This window comes from Terrapene carolina, unplaced genomic scaffold (genome assembly GCF_002925995.2).
Source record: "Terrapene carolina triunguis isolate 2854851 unplaced genomic scaffold, T_m_triunguis-2.0 Scaffold21, whole genome shotgun sequence".
Classification (NCBI taxonomy): domain Eukaryota; kingdom Metazoa; phylum Chordata; order Testudines; family Emydidae; genus Terrapene; species Terrapene triunguis.
In genome coordinates, this window is record NW_020664372.1 from 42278471 (window position 1) to 42299605 (window position 21135).

The following is a 21135-nucleotide window of genomic DNA, read 5'->3' on the forward strand; positions in this document are numbered from 1 at the left end:
ACCCCCACAGCTTCCGGAAGCAGCGGCATGTCCCCCTACCAGCTCCTCCTGTCCCCAGGCACCGCCCCTGCACCTCCCATTGGCTGCGGTTCCCGGCCAATGGGTGGCACTTGGGGCAGTGGCAGCATGTGGAACCCTCTGACTGCCCCTACGCATAGGAGACAGAGAGGGGACATGCCGCTGCTTCTGGAAACCATGTGGAGCCACGGCACACGCGCAGCAGGTCAAACCCCTGACCCCGCTCCCTGGCTGGAGCGCCAGAGAGGGGCAAGCCCCAGACCGCGCTCCCCAGCGGGAGCTCAAGGGCCAGATTAAAATGTCTGACAGGCCGGATGCGGCCTGTAGTTTGACCACCCCTGCTCTAGAATGACAACACCGGTACCTCCAGTAGGCTCCCCACTGGAACCACCTATCCTGCAGTCCCTCTGCATGAGGACATCCTGAACCTTTGGGACAGTCGGATGTCATTCCATTGGCCCCAGCTACCTCGTCCTCTTCAGCACTGATGACGAAGTGGTACCTTAGTCCTTGTCTCCAGTACCAGAGGACTGCAGATGACATCAGGATCTGATCAGGTGCATGGCATCGGTCTGAGGTATTCAGGTCAAGTTTGTGCAGGAAAATACCCATACGTTGGTGGATATCCTCCAGCCACTGGCTTCTGGGAGAGTTGCCCTCCCAATAAACAAAGCAACATTAGAGCCTGCTAAATCTTACAGAATACCCTAGCTTTGTTAATGCCCACAGCAAAGTGCACTGATAAGAGATACTATGTCCCAGTGCAGGACTTCAAATCCTATTTCACCCATCCAGCTCCCAATTCCCTGGTTGTGACAGCAGCAAATGAGTGAGACAGTGAAGAAATACATCTATGTCTCAAGAGTTCAAAAGGCTAGATTTGATGGGGAGAAAGCTATTTGACTTCCTCCTTGCAGATGCACACTGCAAACCAACAGACTTATCAAAATATGATTTTATGAACTGGGACACCATGTCCAGATTTGTAGACATGTTACCAGAATCCTCCAGGGAGAAGTTCAAGGCCTTTCTTATGGAAGGTCATTTAGTGGCCAAAACATCTTTACAATCAGTCCTGGATACATCAGATGATTCATCCAGGCTCATGGCCTTGGCTGTAACTATGAGAAGAATCTCATGGTTACAAAACTCTGGCATAGCGCCTAAGATCCAGCAAAGCATATAGTGGACTTGCCATTTGCCTCGGAGAAAACGGATGAGACATTACATTCTTTCAAAGACTCTTGGGAACCCTATGCTCGTTGGGAATTTATACCCAGCCACACAGAAGGCATTTTGGGAACCAACAGCAATATCATTCTGAGCAGTATTTCCATCAGCCTTCCTACCCTGTAAGGAAGCAAGATTTCCCCTAAAAGGGGCATAAGTCACTGAGGAGGAAACCTTTTTGGTCTACATTTAGTCAAATGGCCTTCTTCAGCCAGACAGTCTGTTTGACCACTGTTTTGAGAGCAGCACCTCAGTTCTCAATGTCATACCTATGCCCCAAATATTTGGGGACAGGCTGTCTCACTTCTACAGTGCTTGGGAGATGACAATTATGGACAGATGAGTTCTAAGCACTGTGGAACTGGGTTATGCCATTCAGTTGCTAGCCATTCTCCCCTCCCATCCCATCCCTCTACCCCATCCTCCAGGGACCCCTCTCACAAGACACTGCTGTTACAGCAGGTACAAATACTGTGTACTCTAGGGCAGCTGTTCTCAAACACATTTTTCCCTCCCCTAAAAGCTTCTCACACCTCACCCCGCTTCTCAGTGCTCTCATGCTCTCTATCTTCAGGACACTTATTTTCAAATGACAATCTTCCCAGGCCACAGGAAGTTCCTCAGATTCCTTGTCACCGGCCATCACTACCAGGGCCTGGCTCTCCCCTTTGGACTGTTCCAAGTGAATAACTGCATTACCACAGCTGATGAAGAGGCTCAGATGATGCCTCCACAGTCATTGCAGGCTCATTCAACAAGAGGTCAGGTGACAGGGCTGCATTTCTTAGCAATGTCTCAGTAGGAGATACCTGCAGGGCTACGATGTGGTCTTCTGTGCACACTTTTGCTAGACATGCTGTTATCACCATGGCATCGAGATCTGATGCAAATTTTGGGAATGCACTTCTGCACTGTTTAAATAGACTCCAAGCCCATCTCCTGCTGGAACTGCTTGTGAATCACCTGAGTGGAATACATGCTTGCAACCATTCAAAGAAGAAGAGACAGTTACTTATCTGTATTGTAATGTCTGCTCTTCGAGATGTGGGTGCAGACATGTATTCCACGACCCATGCTCCACCCCTCTGCATTGGAGTCTCCAGCTGGGGATTTTGGTGCAAAGTAACTGAGAGGAGTTGGGGTGGTGCCTTTATATAGCCATGAGAGGGAGGAGAGCGAGCACTGCCCATACAGGTACTGCTAGGCAAAATTGTCCAGTTTTTGTGCACTGCGCCCGTGCACCCGAGTGGAATACATGTCTGCCTCATAACTCGAAGAACAACAGTTACGATACAGGCAAGTAACTCTTTTCTTCAGTCCACTGCTCTCTCCTTCCTAATACTGTTGAGATTGATGATCAGGCAATCTAGGCAGAATGTGACTGTCAGCTACCTATAGCGTCTTCACTAGTGTAAGAAAACAAAGCTACACCTTTCTGATCAGCCACGAAAGCAGAGACCCTAAAATCTTGGTCAGCAGATATTTTTAAATGCCCTTTGTGGTACAATGTACTGAGCAAACAAATTACATATTACAGAAAACAGACTAGAAAACACCAGCATAAAGACCTCATTAAATTCAGAGCAAAATACCCACTCCTGCCCAGGCTTCCCGCAATATTAAACATGCAGTCCAGTTCCTTGACAGACACAAATCTTTCTGTCCCCTTAATTTTGGTAAGTGCTCAGATGGTCACTGTATGGAAGATTTTCTATATACACACACACGTGCCAGTCAGAATTTTATGACTTTTTGGAATATGAATTTAACATTTGTTTTTAAACTAACATTAAGTGGACAGTTCTGGAAGCTGTATGATTAAATCACTGAGGCAGTCCATTTATACCATTTGATGGGATGAAGTTTTTGAAAAGTGAATTTTTGATCCAGACAACTAAAAGCAGCTCATCCAGAACTGTAGTACAGCTATATTAGCACAAGGACACGAAACAATTAAACATGCATAGGAAAAGTCCTCACTAAGTTTCTCTTGTGTAGTACTTCCTAACATATGCTAAAGCCAGTTCTGTAAATTCAAGTATTCTGATCTCACTAATTTAAAGAACAAATTTATATTTTGGGTAATCACTAATTTTAATAAAATAGATCCAGATTACTACAGGTCCCAAAACAATAATTATACTTACAAACTGGATAGTTTGGTTTTTAATAACTTAATCTCAGAATCACAGACTCCAGTAAGCTAATTTTCTACCTGGTAATAAATGTGTCATGGAAACACTAACAAATTCCACTGTGCTAGAGTTACAGGTTATAGTGTTAACACAAAGCTATCATACATTACGAAATTGTTTTAGATCCAACTAAAATGGCTACGTTTCCTACATGCTGAAGTTTCAACCTTTTAACAGATTAAAAATTCCTGTTAAAAAGATTTTCATTCTGTTACTTTTAATCATTCAGTGGATTTCAGGTTACTTGGCATTCCATTCTAGATCCTACTGGAATTGTATATGTTCAGCAATGCCTCACCTTAAGAACTGGGATCTCATCCTCTTTATGAGCCACAAGCAGGGGCAAACCAGCCAATGTTTTCTCCAAGTCTTTCCCAAGAATCTTTACACCCTGGGCTGCAATAACTTCTTTGTGTTTTTCATACTGATTCTGAAGAAAGAAAAAAAAATTAATTTACGAGTTCACATGGATGTTCTTTAGCAGCACACAGCAGGGGGTTAGCTACTCAGCATATCATCTGGTCATATGTCCCTCTTTTCCCATGCTACCAACAAAGACAGTCAAAAGATGCCTAATTTTATGGCTGCACAAGCAAACAAGGAGGCAGACTCTGACAATCAAGCCCTGTAGCACAAAGGTGGCTCAGGCCTGATCCCACTCCTTCCAGATTTTCTTTGCCTCCAATTCCCTGAAGTAGGGAGCGTGTGCTTCAGTCTGCATGCCCAGCTGCTCTCTCCTTAATTCTTCCTCTTACCTCTCTTTTAAGCCCAGAACTAAAGAAAAGGCCCAAGAGAGAAGGAAAAGGAATCCCAGAAAAGAACAGACAGAAAATAGAGCAGCAGAGAGAGAGTCTATCAGCAAGTCCCCTGCTTCTGGCATACATTTAGTTTTGTTTTGTTTTTTGGTGGGGGGAGAGGAGGGAGGCACACCAGACAGCACTCTACAAAGAGTCTACAAGGGCTCTGCCCCCCACCCCCACATACTCAGCATGACTGGAGAGTAGGTGGTCTTCGATGAGGAAAGTAGGCAGCCCTTCCTAACAGCCTCTTTCCTGATAGCAATACACTGGCATCGCCGCTCTCTCATCTCCCTGAAGCTCCAGCACTGTTCCTCCACAGCCTAGGGGAACCCTCTCCTACCCAGACCCTCCCTACAGCAAGGCATTTCACAGTCTCAGCTTGAAGAGACCATCAAGTCAGTGTCGGGATCCATTACCTCTGTAAGGTCTCCACCTCCCCTGGAGATTCCAGTACAGCTCCCTAACCCCACAAACACCCCACCCTTTCATGCTCTCTGGAGGCACCCAAATTCATCTCCTGTCTCAAGGCTGATGAAGTTTCTCTAGGTGACCCTAACTTGCTAGAGACCCCATTTCCCATTGGACTCCTCAGGAAGTGACAAGAGCTAAGGAGCCCAGACTCTCAGTAAGATTCAAGCTCTTAAGTGCACTCTGAAAATGGGACAGAGGCAAAATTTTACCCTTGATTTTAAACACAAGGGAGCATGTGCCCAAATGTGCCTTCAGTTCACGCCCCCACCCTCAGTAAGCAGATACCCAGCAACTGCAGATGAATCAAACAGGACCTTGCCCTGAGAATGACAAAGAGGAGCCTTAGTATCCAGTCTATCCATTACAGGCCAACAGCAGTACCACTGGACACCAAGGACAGGAAAGCTGACCTAGCACTTCATAGGGCCCTCAAGAAAATTGTTGTAGCCATCTATATTGCTACTCAATCTGTGTGGGTGTCCAGGTGAACCTGGACAAGGTGCCTGATCTCCCTACTACAACTAGACCCAAAGGACCCATTAGTGTTGTCAGATTCCACTCAGCCTTCTTCCTTCCTCTGCAACACCATTTTCAATGCAGCCAGGATTGTGTGGTCACCACAGTGGGGCATCATCATGCAAGACAGAAAATGGAATGCCAAGGTGGGTGCTAAAATCCAGATTTACCAGTTTGCCCTATTATAGTGTCCAACTCTGTGAAGCCCCCAGGATTACACAGCCCTGCAAGGACATACTTCCCCAACAATAGAAAAGATGGTTTTATTGTTAAGCTTCTGGACTAGAACTCAAGATCTGGATTTTAATCTGAGAAATGTTTATGATTTGTGTTATGCAAAGGGGAAGACTAGTGAGTCATAACGGTTACTCTGGCCTTAGGTCTATGAAATGCTCCAGACCCTTACTGCCTTCATTTCAAGTAGAGTAACAGAGAAAAGCTCTTCTGCTCCTCATCAGGTTCTAGCTTCTCCTCTTCCTCCTCTCATAAATCGACTTTTCACTTCTGTGGCTCTTCTCTTCCTTTCAGAATGATCCAGAAGTCAAGATTCTAACCTCCCTGTCTACTCCCTAGCTACACAACCCTAGTGAGATCAGGCTGGCCCAGTCTCCTATCTCTCCTGAAGCCTGCTGCAGCACTATGCAAGGGTTTCATTCATCTCGTCTCAGGACACCTGGCACCAAACACCATAAATTACTGATTCATTGGTTCAGTAATTTCACTCTATATTTGAATGTTGTTGTTTTTTTAAGAAGTCTTTCTACGGGTTTTGTATGCATTTTACAAGATCTCTCCCTTCCACGTCTATGCATTATGCATGAACCTTGATGCTTGTTAATATACATTTGTGTGGTTATTCTTTGATCCTTGTCCTGAAACACTTCCACAATTAGACACATCTATGGGAGTATGGATGCATTGTAACCTGCAACTTCTTCCATTTATTCCCCCTCCTCACTTTAATTTGATCATCTTTGGACACTTTTTACTATGATGTAACGTGTACTGAATACTTCTCTGGGTTTCCCCCTTATTCTAATCTTTTGTTCTAATTCTTAAGACTTCCCTAAAGTGCCACATGCACATGCTGTTCCCCTACCTTAACTCGTAGTTCCTTCATAGGAGGAGGTAGCAGAAGACCTCGAATCTGAGTTACTATAGGACCTTCTACTCCAGGGACAATAATGGTATCACCCTCCTTCAGACGTCCATTAATCAAAATTACATCTATGGTAGTTCCCATGCCTGGAAGTGCTTTGACCTAAGAGATGAGAGAGAGAGAAAAAAAAGTTAAACACTTGCATTTCAACTCAGGTTATCAGCCACAAAAAGGAAAAAAGTTTGCTAGACAAATATTCTAAAGCACAGATACTGACTTACCTCCATAACCTGAGCTCTCAGTTCCTCACATTGGGCCAGTCTCTTGTTCAGCATGGTTTGCGTCAAATCAACAAGAAGGGCTATCAGACTCCCCATGCCATCCCCAGTGTGAGCAGAGGTAGGTACCAGAGAAACAAAAGTGCGGGGATCCTTATTCTCATAGAACAAAGCAGCATTCAAGCCCTAGAACCAGGAACAGTACAGATGCATGGGAAATTACCACATGAACAGTAACAGCATGTAACAAGAGACTAAATGATTCTATCACATTTTTCAAATCCTGAATTCAAGTCATAGCTCCATTTCAGTAACACCTTAATAATGCAATCTCAAATTTCACACTTTAAAGCACAAAAGGCGGCAACAGACAACACTCAAAATATGAGTAAATCCTATAAAGCTAGTTACTGTATTTTAGCTTATAGGCAGTTTCTATGGGACCAGTCAGAAGCTGTGAAAACTAAGTATTGCTGGAACACAATCACACTAGTCTGAAGAAAACAGGGAGGAGACAGTTTCTCTCAGGTGATTCAAATGAGGGGAGAGTGTGTAGAAAATCCACTCTGTTCTTGCTGGCCCTGCATTCTCAACAAAGTGCCCCAGGACTGGAATGGGGGTAGAGAAAGCTGTTGCTAATCAAAATAAAGCACAGGTTTTCTACTTCAGTTTCAATTTATATAAATGATTAACACACTGATAAAGGGTCAGAAAATACACAGTGTGATATTCATACCATAAGAAATCTCTTTCTTTGGCTTGCTTTGTGAGTCAGGCTTTCAAAAGTTGTCCACCTATTTTCACTTCTGTTAACAGAAAAAAAGTTTAATAATCCAACCTACCTGTTGTGCAAATTCCACTATGATAGCTTTTGCACGTTCCTCAAATTCATCTTTTGTGTTTTTCTTCTGTTTCTTTAACGTGGTAGCTACATCTGTATCAGGGCTTTTCTTCCAGTCATATAACCTATCAATCTTGAAAATACAATTTTAATACAGTTATGTCATGCCTTGCAATGTTCAGAAGTGCATTCCTGGGTTATGCCTACAGAAGTCAACTGTCATTTATGACCTGCCTTACATATGAATAACTTATAAGAAATATTTAAGTTGTTCATAAGTATTAATCACCATAGTATCTAGATGCCAATTTATCCTAGTAACCATGTGTATGTTTCAAATATAAAAGATTTCCAACATACACGTATCCAGTATTGTAATGGAAAAACAAACAGTACTGGAGAATATTTCCGAGAGCAATAATTAAGTTTTTTTTAAACTTCAGACTGTTAAACTGAGTCTTTTGATACATGTGCAAAGTGTTTTTATACTGAAAAGGTCGTTTAATTACATGTATTCCATCAAGTTTAAGACAAAACAAGTGGGAAAAGATTTTAGTCTTCCAGCTTCCCGAGAACATGACTCTCTTAAGTCATGACTTTTTTTTTTAAATGAAATAATGTTCTTGGTGTTTATATACAGTGAAGAAAGGATACACAAAGCCCTGGCCTAAAGGATATTTAACAGTTTCTAAAAACGTATTTTAAAGCTTTTTGTTGAAGTTGGAACTCCTTTCCTGCAACAGCACAACAGAAATTAAGTCAATATCAACAGCAATTTGTTTCTTAAAGAAGATGTGTTCAGAACAAGCGTCAAAAACAATAAGAAGACGACATTACAGAATTTAGGGTAACTCCCAAAGTAAGTTTTAAAGTAGGTCATGTTTAGTGCAAGGCATTATGGTCATTTCATTCAAATCCCTACTTTTGATTTGCCTCTTCCACAATGCTCATAAAAGGTATGTAAATTAAGACCTTTTTAACTGGGCCATGAAGTAGTACACATACCTACACCGAGTAACATGATTCTATTGCTGTGACTAACACAACATGGAAGTGTTTAAAAAACAAACAAAAATAAGATTTGAGGGCCTCCATAATTAAGGTTTAAGACACTTTCAAGGTCAAACCGCCCCCCCACCCCAACCAGTAGACAAGAGTCCTTTCAGTAATTGCACAAAGATTTCTCAACTCCCTACCACCCTTAATTCTTAATATTTACTTAATACTTTGAAATCGTAATGCAGTTCTTTTGCAATATGCATTAACACCTATTAAAAAAAATAAAACTGCCGGTGTGTCGCATAATATATGGCAAAGCGATCTGAACACAACTTAGTTTTCTTAGCATCATCTATATAACCGACTTTAATATGTACATGAGAGCTATAACATCAGGGTTTCTGTAGTGTCTTAGTTTTTCTTTTCTAAACAAATATTTAATTGAAACATACAGTAAAGTGGTTTTTATCTTTATTTTGTAAGAAATCAAAATGCCTATCAGCATACCTGAAAATGCTGGCCAACTATTCAATTTTAAAGACAAACTAATTACATTAACATATTTTTCCTCTACTCTGTGTCACCTAATGCTGTAGTACTTGAAACCAGTCCTTATAATGTATTTAAATTTGCTCAGTGCTCTGCTAGGACACTGAAACCGGTCTCAAACAACTAACTTCTGTTGTTAGTTTAGAAGACCCACCTCAGAAGATGCCATTGCTTGGCTAGACGACTATGCACACGCTAAATAAATAGTTTAAAGGGGAGCAGAATCGTACTCCACCTTTCGATTTTACAAGGTAAAAAAGAGAAGACAAGATATCACCCAACCAATTCATCTAAGTATATTACAGACTGATTGAAGAACAACTTCCAGTAATGTGAACCACACAGAAGAGCTATGAGATGAACTGAATAATAAACATTTCTTTGAGGAGACTCCTTAAACTGCTCTGCAAAGTCTATGAAAATCTTATAATTATTCTCAGTTTCATTTACAGAAAAAGATGCAAGTCGACAGAGACAACTAAGAACCACAGCTTCAGCTCTTACAATGGGTTGATGGTACTGTTCATAAACACAATTCAATTGACAAAATAGCACAGTATGTATTTGATACTGAATTTTCTAAATAAATCTTTGAAAGGCCATCTTACCTTGTTGAGTGCTACGATAAAGGGACATTTCTTGGATTTCAGCAGGTTTATAGATTCAATTGTCTGGGGCTCCAAACCATGCATGATATCAACTACTAGAATAGCAATATCACAAAGTGAGCTTCCTCGATTTCTTAGGTTGCTGTGGCATTGGGAAAGAAAGAATGTCATTCATACAGTAATCAGAATAGTCCATACTTTTTTTTTTTTTTTTATTAGAAATGATTTTTTTTTTTTACATCAGGATCAACTGATGTTTACCCAACAAAAAGTGAAAATCTTGTGATTTTCATTAAGACACTGCCACATTCCTAGTTCTTGGGAAGAGTAAGACTGATTAAATGACATACCAGCTATATACTATTAATAGAGGATCACTTCCAAAACGTATTATAGAGTGTTTCTATAAGTCCAAGTCCAATAACAAAAGAACACATTTGTGGAAGAATTTGTAGGCAAACCTATTGGGAGGTGCAATACTCAATCAGCAAACAATATTAGCGATCACACTGTTTCTAACTTGTCCTTTTTGAGCAAGATTATTAAGAAGGTGATTGAAAATTGCTCTAAAGGTCCTAAATCAGATCACTGTAATTCAGTTTTGAATTTAAGTATGGGCAGAGACTGCACTGATCGTATTCTTTAATACCCTAGCAATAAACAAAGTTCAGGTAACCCATGCAGATTTATTTTATCTTCAGTCTCTAACCATGTTAACCAAGAGATAAACTCCTCCTACTTCCCTCAGAAAGTTAACACACTGCACAATTAACTTATTCACATGTCGATGCTGACTGTTTACTCATGTTGCTGAGCTTATAACTGAGGTTATGTACACTGTGTTAAGTGTAGTATGTTCTTTATCTGTTGGAGCAGAAGGAAGTTTGTTATGAAGATGCCGAGTTTGTGATCATCTACGGAAATGGGCTGCGTAGGTATTGGAGTACAGCTAAAACCTGGCATTTCATTGCTTGTAAGGGTGTTGTTGGAGGATGTCACATTTAATCAACCATAATTCCTTTTATGTTAAGTTTTCATTAGGGATTCATTAGGATCCAGAATTAATAAGTAAAATGTATAGGAGACCTTTTAAGAAAGTTAGCTTTCATAATTTCCAACATCCAGATTCATTTAGGCTCTATAACAAGCCAAAAATTAGGTCACTGACTACTTATCTAGAGACTAAGATGGGAAAAAGTCTTTTCCCTAAGCACTTAAGTTACATTTCACAGATAAGCACTGTTTTCTCCCAATTTATCTTTGAATAGTGAATATAAAAACTTAAGATTGCCTTTACATGCTCTTCTAAATATAAGAGTTTGACCATGGATGGGAAAATTATATACACGTTTCATCCACAAGTGATTAGCTAGATACAAAATGCAAATGTAAATCAAGCATATCCCTTGTCAGATCCAAATATTTTTTTAGAAGTGTAAAGATATACAGTAAGTAGCAGATTCATCCTAAATTCTATAATTCAGTTAAGTACCTATGCCTATATTAACAGTTAAGTCTTATGATCAGTTATTAACAAGACCCTTCACATCATAACAATAAAAAAAATTACCTGAAAGACTCATGTCCTGGAGTATCAATTATCAGCATCCCTGGAATTTTTACGTTCTCTCTGTCAAACTAACATTTTCAAATATTAGCCATCTTGAGAAAATTATGTAAGAAAATAAACTTAATTTAGAGCCTTAGCAGTAGTCATAAATTTCAAATATCCAACTAAGTATTTTAAGAAGGGCCAACACCCTTACCCTAACAACAGCTCTTAAGAATGCCATTGTGTCATGATAAAAGCAAAGCCAGTTGGGTAAAGGACACTCAAAATGACGACATCATATAAGGAGAGGTTACTTGCCTTGTATGTTAACTAGAGGTCTTTGAGATGTGTCCTACTCTGTGTTCCTAATTCAGGATGCATGTGCACCGTGCACTCTTATCAGAGATTTTGTCAGCAGTGTCAGCAGGTCCATGCCTGTGCCCTAGATAGCCTCATGCTCTGGTACAAGGGTATACGGTGGGAAGAGGGGGGCAGATCCGCTGCCACTCCAGTTCCTTCTGAACCACAAAAGCCCAGCAAGAAGACTATGGCAGAGGGGAAGAAGGGTGGCTAGTGGAGCACCCATAGGGACACACATCTCAAAGAACTCCAGTCACTCTACAAGGTAAGTAACCTTCCCTTCTTCAAGTAGTGTCCCTATGGATGCTCCACTTCAGGAGATTCCCGAGCAGTACATCAATTACAGAGGAGGGTACCGAGGAGGCAGATCCAGTACAGACGATAAAACAGCACCACCAAAAGGTGTACCAGCACTGGAAGCAAGCATAATAGCGCAGTGCTGGGAAAATTTGTGCAGCGAAGACCAGGTAGCTGCTCTGCAGATGTCTGAGACAGGTACATTTTCAGTAGAGTCACAGCAGTAGTCTGAGCCCTGGTGGAATGGGCAATCAACCTAGAAGAGGGACAAGTCCTTGCGGTTTCATAACAGGTTAAGATGCATCTTGAAACCCATTTGGACAGTCTTTGGGTAGAGATTGGGGGCCCTTTCATTCATTCCACAACAGAGATGAAGGACTTAGTTCTGTCAAGGGTTCCTACCCTTCTGGCCGAGATGAAGACAAGGAACAAGGTCTTGAGGGACAAATGGAGGAGGGAACAATGCCCCATATGTTCAAATGGAGGCTAAGTTGAGGTCCCATGGTGGAGCTGGCTCCTTGACAGGAGGGAAAAGATTGAACAGGCCTATAATAAACCTGGAAGTGGAAGGGTGAGTGAAGACTGAAAACCCCTCGATGGGGGACAATGAAAATCAGCGATGGCAACTTGGTGAACCTCAATTAAACTCAGCAACAATTCCTGTGGTTTTTAAATTTAACAGGCAATCAAGAATGCATGCCAGGCAGGACTCGAAAGTAGGTATAGAAAATGGCTGTACCAAGCTGGGAAATGTTTCCACTTCTGCAAGTAAGTTTTCCTTGTTGAGGGTTTTAAGCTATGAAGTAGTACTGTTTGTATCACTGAAGAGTGGTCTTGTTCTATACCAGAGCGCCATCTAGGAGGATGTTCTTGAGTTGAAGTGCCAAGAGGTTGAAGGGGGTGATGGATCTTGACTCCACAGTGAAGAGCTCTGCTGCCACCAGAAGGTGGAGAAGCAGCTGTCAAGACATGCACACATGCTCTGGTAACCACACCTCTCTCTGCCACAGCAGTGCTATGAGGATGGCTACTAATTTCTCCTGTTTCAATTGGTTTAGGACCTTGAGCAGTAATGGCCTTGAGGGATAAGCCTATAGCAACATTCGAGGCCAAGGAATGACTAGAGCATCTCCTGTTGAGTTGCGGCTGTGCCCTCCTCTCGAACAGAATCATCTGCACTTTGTATTGGATGCTGTCGCAGAGACAGCCATCTCCAGATCAACCCAGGTAAAAAACATCCTTCAGAACATCTTGCTGTTCAGCTCCCACTCAGGACTGAGATGGAAGTGCCAGCTGAGGGAGTTCGCCACTGCGTTCTGCAGTCCTGGTAGATAAACCTCTGAGATCTGTTTATGGTGTGATATGCAGCAGTTTTATTCTGATGGGGCAGCCCCTGATGTGGGTCAGGAAGTGCTGGCAAGCATAACAAACCACTCTGAGCTTGATAAGATGAAGGATCACTTCCTTAGGAGTCCATTTGTCCTGAGCTGTGACGTTCTGAAAGTGCACATCATTGGGAGGCATCTGTAGTGATCCTCATGGGATGAGGATGCAAAAACATAACTCCCATACACACCTTTTGTGGATCCTTCCACCAATTTACAGAATCGAGGACCCTTCGAGGTACGGACACCCATTTGGACAGAGTGTGCATGGTGTAGACCATTCTCATCCAGGTTCAAAGACACCAGGAGTGTAGTCCTGCTAAGAGTGCCACAAACGTACAGACTGCCATATGGCTCAGGAGTTAGAGGCAAGCCCTTGCTGTGGTTTGTGGGCTCTGATATGTTTAAACTGAATTGTTTGGTACCGCCAATTAAAAGGAGTAAATTGTTGTATATACTGACCCCTTACAGAGGCACTTGACCTCTAGTACCTGAACTGTCTAGTAGAGTACTGGACAATGCAGAACACACATTTTTGGGGAAAATCTGGAACTGGGGGTGTGTTGGGGTACCCTGCAAGTGACAAGTAAGGCTGGTGGAAGCCAAAGTGTTGACTGGAGTTTGCTGGCAGCTAAACACAGACATTTACCTTGTTACCAAGCATGCTGTTTGGCTGTTGATGAGGAGTCCAAGTTGGGAGTTATAGCAGCAAAGCATTATGAGGCACACACGGTTACAGAGCAGGTGGTGGCAACCCCAGAATCTGACAGAAGCATAATAGTCTTGTCCAGCAGGGAGGAAGGTGGTGCTGCTTCTTCTCCTGATGGCTCCTGTTCATCTACAAGTTCCTCCTGTGGAACAGGATCCTAGGACAGCAGTTGTTGCTTTTGACGTGTCCTTGATGGGACCCTGTAGAGCTGGTTGCTATAAGGGACCAATAAGCCCATTGAAGAGGGACATAATGGAAGGTGACAGGATCCCAGGCTTGTTCTTGCCAGGTTTGCTGGATATATGTCCTGCAGGGAGTAGCTTCATCAGGCTGCACCGCAGTGAGGATGGCTGAAATGGGAAAATAGAAGGGCCTTTTATAGACACCTCAATCAGATGAGTTGTCATCTACCACGTCCATTGGAGGGGCAAGTGGTGCTGATACCGGCGGTCAAGTGGGTATGAACGACCAGAGGGTATCTAATAACCACACAGGAACTGGAGGCTGAATCTGGTTGGTAGTGAGACAGTACCAGAGAATATGTCAATCAGAAATGCCTCTCAGTAAGCACAATAGGTTTGTGTGGAATCAGTGACTGCATTGATACTAGATGGTAGGTCAAGTCAGTACAAGAGAAGGTCTCTCTTGATACCCTTCTTAAGCAACGGTGACTCACGTTCTTCCAGGATCCAAAGATCCTTGTGGAAAAGGAGCCTAGACAGTATTGGGTACTCCAGATAAGGACCTCAAGCATTAGTACATCAGGTGATACGGGAGTTGGTACTAAAGTGCAATCTGTGTGCTCTTCTCTGCTGGCTAGGGAAGGTGGTACCGATGAAATTTTTGGCTTAACCTTAGAGTCACTGTGCTTCAGAAGCACTGGGCGCAGTGCTGACTTCAGTGCCACTACAATTTAATAGACAGCTTCTCAGTATATTGCATGGTTTTCTAGTTGATGATGAATCAGGGGCCACAGTGGTACCCTTGTCAGGACACAGGGTCTCCCAAGATCCAGACCAAAAGGGCAACTTTCCCCTTCTCTTATCCTATTCCTCAGAACAGGGTCTTTTTCTGAACAGTCTGGGTGCTTCTTATGGGTCCCTCGGGTCTTTGCTTATCACAGCAGCAGTGATTCAGTTGCAGGGGCTCTCTGAGTAACTACATCCAATTTACAGGGAGGTGACTTCGACCCCCTAGGTCTCAGGGAACACTCCATCAACAGGAGTTTTACCTTGTCCCCTCAGTTTTTCAGATGTACTTTTAAATTTTAAGTGGATTTTATATGGGGGTGGGGAGCTCAAGTGTCCACTACTGTTGGAGAAAAACACCTGTGACAGGTCTGACAGGATTGGAAGCCCAGGATTTTGGGCATAATCCCTTACTTGAAGCTTTGGTTTAAGGTCTTAGTTAAAAAGGCCCAGACTGGGAAAACAAAACAAAAACAAAAAAGAAAAAAAAAAAAGAAAGAGGGAAAGCCCCCCTCCACTCCCGAAAAAGCACAAAATGTGCTAAATAACAGAAAAAGAAATAAAAGAACTGTCTAAAATAATAAGAAAAAATAAGCAAAAGAGGTGGTAAACCACATAGCTAGCTAAGGGACACTGATGTTCCATCTCGAGCCACAGGTGGCTGAGAAGGAACTGAAGTTGTGGTGGGTCCACCCTTCCCCCACATATGCTCATATCAGAGAATGAGAATCTCTAGGGCACAGACAAGGACTCTGCTGATGAAAACGCCAATCTTGAAGTGGAGGGCACATAAGGACACAACTTGAAGGAAAACTAAACTTTCAGAAACTATATGTGATGTAGCAAATCTTCCAGCTTTTTAGAAACCAAGATATTGCTTTGACAAGACACAAGAAGTTAGGATTTCTACTGCATTAAACCCAGCTAAAGGGAACAAACTGACAGCTTTTGCCATCTCAACCATCTTGTACATCCTACGTCAGAGAAACAAAGTTCCAGTAGATTGTTTAAATGCTTACAAAAATATTTCTGTATAAAACAACTTTTCTAAAAGTGATTTAATTTGCTGTTGGAGATTTCAAGAACAGCTCTCCTGCAACTTATGATTGTTCTTCATATTGGACAAAATGTACTAGGAGTGCATTTTTTAATATTAAAAAACAGGTGGCTGAGTGGTTTTCTAGATAAAAATCAAACTGCAATATTTCATTTACGGGGCTCTAATGTCCCTTGGAAAGTGACCTTCAATGGCAACATCAGTTTTCTAATATTGTGGATTTAAAAGTAAAGCTTGTTGCCCGTTGTTAAACTTAGCGTGTGAGTGCATGCACTGAAATTAAGTAGAAACCATTTTAAAGCTCATTGAAGAAATGTAATAAAAATATCTGAGTATATTTTAACTTCCAAGAGTATTCCCAATTTCTACCCAAATGTCAGATTTTTGTCAATATAGTCAACATATACATGCATAAATGCACTTTCTAGAATGAAGTAGAGGACAGGAGGAGGTTGTTGTTTTTAAAAAAAGATGGTAATTATAAATTGTATGGCAATGTTGTTACTCTAATTTCTGAATTAGAGTATCTCTTTAAAAAAAAAAAGTGAGAAGAATAAATTCAACCCAAACAACTAATATGTCAACTAGGTTTTTACATACACAAAAGCAGAAAAAATTCTTAGAAAAATATCCCACCACAACATCTAGTAAGTAAGCAGATCGCTTTATGAACTTTTGGACCTCAATCTAAGGTCTTTGAAGTGCTGTTACTTACATTTTTCACCATCTTAGCTTGTTCATTAATGGCTTCCAGGGGAACATTAGTTGCTCCAATCTGCTGAGTGATACCACCTGCTTCACCATCTTGTACATGAGTATGACGGAGCTATAAAACCAAAGCAATAAAGGGAGTACTGAATGCACAGGGAAAACAACAGAAATGGGAACCTGCTTACAGAAGGACATTTAAAATCATATCTTGGAAGTGTCATTAATTATTTCCTATTTATTTTGGAGAGTGTGTGTGTGTATATTTAAACAGTCTTTTTATTTAGGAAGTTGTAACACATATAAGAACATAAGAACAGCCATACTGAGTCAGACAAATGGTCCATCTAGCCCAGTATCTTGACTTCTGACAGTGGCCAGTGCCAGATGCTTCAGAGGGAATGAACAAAATAGGAAATCCTCAAGTGATCCATCCTGTCATCCACTCCCAGCTTCTGGCTATCAGAGGCTTAGGGACACCCATACCATGGGGTTGTATCTCTGACCATCTTGGCTAATAGCCATTGATGGACCTGTCCTCCATGAACTGACCTAATTCTTTTCTGAACCCAGTTATACTTTTGGCCTTCACAAACAAGTTACACGTGCTGACTGTGAAGAAGTACTTCCGTATGTTTGTCTTAAACCTGATGCCTATTAATTTCATCGGGTGACCCCTGGTTCTTATGTGATGTGAAGAGGCAAATAATTCCTTATTCACTTTTTCCACGCCATTTGTGTTTTTATAGACTATCATATCTTCCCTCGGACATCTCTTTTCTAAACTGAACAGTCCCAGTCTTTAATTTCTCCTCATATGGAAGCTGTTCCATACCCCTAATCATTTTTGTTGCCCTTCTCTGTACCTTTTCCAATTCTAATATATCTTTTTTGAAATGGGGCTACCACAACAGCACACAGTACTGAAGGAGTGGTGGTACCATGGATTTATATAGGGGCATGATTATATTCTGTTTTATTACCTATCCCTTTCCTAACAGTTCCTAACATTGTTTGCTTTTTTTTTTTTTTTTGCACATTGAGCAGATGTTTTCAGACAATTAGTCATGATTACCCCAAAATCTCTTTCTTGAGCGGTAACAGCTAATTTAGAACATGTTATTTAGCATATATGGTTGGGATTATTTTTTCCAATGTACACCGCTTTGCACTTATCAGCATTGAATTTCATTTGTCATTTTGTTGTCCAATCACCCAGTTTTGTGAGATCCCTTTGTAACTCTTCACAGTCTGCTTTGGAGTTTACTATCTTGAGTAATTTTGCATCTTGTCTGCACATTTTGCCACCTCACTATTTACACCCTTTTCCAGATCATTTATAAATACGCTGAACAGCACAGGTAGCAGTACAGATCCTTGGAGGACCTGCTATTTACATCTCTCCATTGTGAAAATGATCACTTATTCCTACTCTTTGTTTCCTGTCTTTTAACAAGTTACTGATCCATGAGAGGATCTTCCCTCTTAGCCCATGACTGCTTACTTTGATTAAGAGCTTTTGGTGTGGGACCTTTTCAAAGGCTCTCTGGAAGTTCAAGTACACTATATCCACTGGATCACCCTTGTCCACATGCTTGTTGACCCCCTTACAGATTTCTAATAAGATTGGTTAGGCATGATTCCCCTTTACAAAAGCTGTGTTGACTCTTCCCCAACATATTGTGTTCATCTTTGTGTCTGATAATTCTGTTCTTCACTATAGTTTCAACCAATTTGCCTGGTACTGAAGTTAGGCTTACTGGCCTGCAATTGCCAGGATCACCTCTCGAGCCTTTAAAAAAAAAAAAAAAAAAAAAAAAAAACCAACATTACATTAGCTACTCTCCAAGAAATCTGGTACAGAGGCTGATTAAAGCAATAGGTTACATATCACAGTTCTGCCATTTCATATGTGAGATCCTTCAGAACTTTTGGGTGAATACCATCTGGAGTCTGGTGACTTAATACTGTTTAACAATTTGTTATTCCAAAACCTCCTCTCTATTGACATCTCAATCTGGGACAATGCCTCAGATTTGTGACATAAAAAGAATGGCTCACACATGGGAATCTCCCTCACATCCTCTGCAGTGAAGACCAATGCAAAGAATTCATTTAGCTTCTCTGCAACGGCTTTGTCTTCTCTGAATGCACCTTTAGCACCATGATCATCTAGTGGCCCTACTGGTGTTCGGCAGGGTTCCTATTTCTGATGTACTTAATAAATTGCTGCTAGTCTGTGTGACTTTTGCTAGTTGCTCTTCAAATTTTCTTGCCCTGCCCAATTATATTTTCACACTTGTCTTGCCAAAGTTTATGCTCCTACTGTAGAAAATAAAGGATTTGACTTAAAATTTTTAAAGGATGCCTTTTTGCCCCTGTTATTTAGCCATAGTGGCATTTTTTGGGTTCTCATACTGCTTTTTTATTAATTATTTTATTTGGGGGGTATCCATTTAGATTGAGTCTTTATTATGGTGTTTTTAAATTGTTTCCCATACAGCTTGCAGGCATTTCACTCTTGTGACTGTTCATTTCCATTTAATTAATTAGTTTCCTCGTTTTTGTGAAGTGCCCTTTTTTTGAAGTTAAATGCTACTGTGCAGGGTTTCTTTGACATTTCCCCCCCTGCAAGGATGTCAAATGCAATTACATTATGATCACTATTACTGAGCGGTTCAGATACATACACCTCTTGGGTCAGAGCCTAATCGTGTAACGATTATTGTATAGTCTCTGAAATTTACAACAGTAAGCTTTTGTTTAGAGGAACATTACACAGTAATATAATCCTGGGCTCCCTATTTAATAGGGTGTTTCCATATTATAGAATGAGTACATTTACAATAATCATGACAGGTCATTTCTCGTGATTTTATTAAACTGAGTGGAATCTCTGATTACACATTTAACAAACCAGGCATGTCCATCAAATGCTAATATTAAAAAAAAAAAAAAAAAAAAATCGACAGGTGTGGTGATTTGTTTGCAGGTGAAAGTATTCTGAGTATTAAATAAATGGTAACCAAATATCTATTTGTCTACTGTCTGTTTTACTGGGTACATTCATTTTTCCATAACCACTAACCTCCCTCCTGAGTTGGACTACTTTTCTTTTTCCAATGGAAAGCTATCAGAAGCCTAGCTGCTAACTAGCAGACAACAGATTAATTCTTCATTTCGTTTTGTGTGACCATTCCTGCTAGGAAGCCCAGGCAAGATTCCGAAAGAATCATCTGACAATAAATATCAAATAATTTGTGATATTTGGTTATGAATTGCAGCATCCCAGTACTCTTTAATGACTGGACATAAAGGCATAAAATCTCCTCTTCACCACAATTTTTCCAACATTTATCTCCACACATTTTCTATTTTTCATCCTGACTGGTATAAGGTACCGCTGAAACATTACCTTAAATAAGTTTTCCCTTTATTGTGCTCTATATTGAGGTTGCTGGTACCCTTCCAGAGCAAACCCCATTCCCCTGGGGTAATCTGTCTATACAGGTCCCTTTCCCAGCATGTGATATATGGACTTTTTTGGTTAGGAAAGTTATCTTGCACTGTATATTTATAAGCATTATAGGATTACAACAAGTTATTTCAAGCAGTAGCAGTTACATTACACTATTGAGAAATCAACTATTACAGAAACTTGACAATGAAGATCCATCACGCTCTGCATCTTACCTTATCTAGAATTTTGGTCTTTCCTGTGTCTACGTGCCCAAGTACACAGATAACCGGTGCTCTTAGCTTTTCAGTGTTTACATTTTTATTATTTTCAATACGTCGTTTCTAATATGAGAATAAAATAAGACACGTTCAAAACTAGAGATTAATATTTAAAGTATTACAAAAACCAAGTGGAGAATTATCTAATGTTTCCAGCAGCACCTTAAAAAGCTGGCAGGGTTTTTGCACTCCCTCTTCAAGGCTTACTAAATACAATACTTCCATTACAATTCAATCTCCAGGGAGGGTTAGGGGGGAGGGGAGGGATGCAGATTATGTGGACAGAAATTTTTCTAGTCCAAGTACAATTTTCATGGTATGCATCTGGATTCAATACATGTTGGGCTCTAGGTTGTTTATCTCCAAGCAGAACATCTGAGGTCCTGAGACTTGCAATAAGGCTAGCTCGGCCTTTTGCCCAGCTTTTTGGAACAGTTTAAAGATCAGAATTAAAGGTTAGCATCTTGGGAATTCAGGTCTAATTAAATTGATTCAAACTGTTTCAGTTAGATGGCTTTCATCAGATTGTTGCTTTTTAAATTGCGAACTGAGAACGTTATCAGTTTCAAGTTATCCTACTAGTTATTCTTACTTCTTTCATCTGCTAAAGTATGGATTTGTTAGGGATATATAGCAAAGGTGTGCTTTGGGACAAGTAATAGGGCTTGTAGTGTGTTTTACTATGCATACATTTCAAAATCTTCTTACCAGTTGACACCAATTCCTAGGCATGCATTAATGAAAGTTAGAGTTTCTA

The 21135-nt window shown here is 40.9% G+C and overlaps 1 protein-coding gene across 1 annotated transcript in view; it reads right to left on the minus strand.

The window, feature by feature from the left end:
• Positions 1–21135, minus strand: part of EIF5B (eukaryotic translation initiation factor 5B) — a 66810-nt gene that overhangs the window by 10497 nt on the left and 35178 nt on the right. The window contains exons 11-18 of the mRNA XM_024213538.1: positions 20334–20441; positions 16648–16758; positions 11175–11242; positions 9605–9746; positions 7450–7581; positions 6611–6793; positions 6330–6491; positions 3742–3873 (exon numbers count right to left, since the gene is read on the minus strand). Coding sequence (XP_024069306.1) covers positions 3742–3873; positions 6330–6491; positions 6611–6793; positions 7450–7581; positions 9605–9746; positions 11175–11242; positions 16648–16758; positions 20334–20441 — 1038 coding nt within the window. The remainder of the gene's footprint in view (positions 1–3741; positions 3874–6329; positions 6492–6610; positions 6794–7449; positions 7582–9604; positions 9747–11174; positions 11243–16647; positions 16759–20333; positions 20442–21135) is intronic.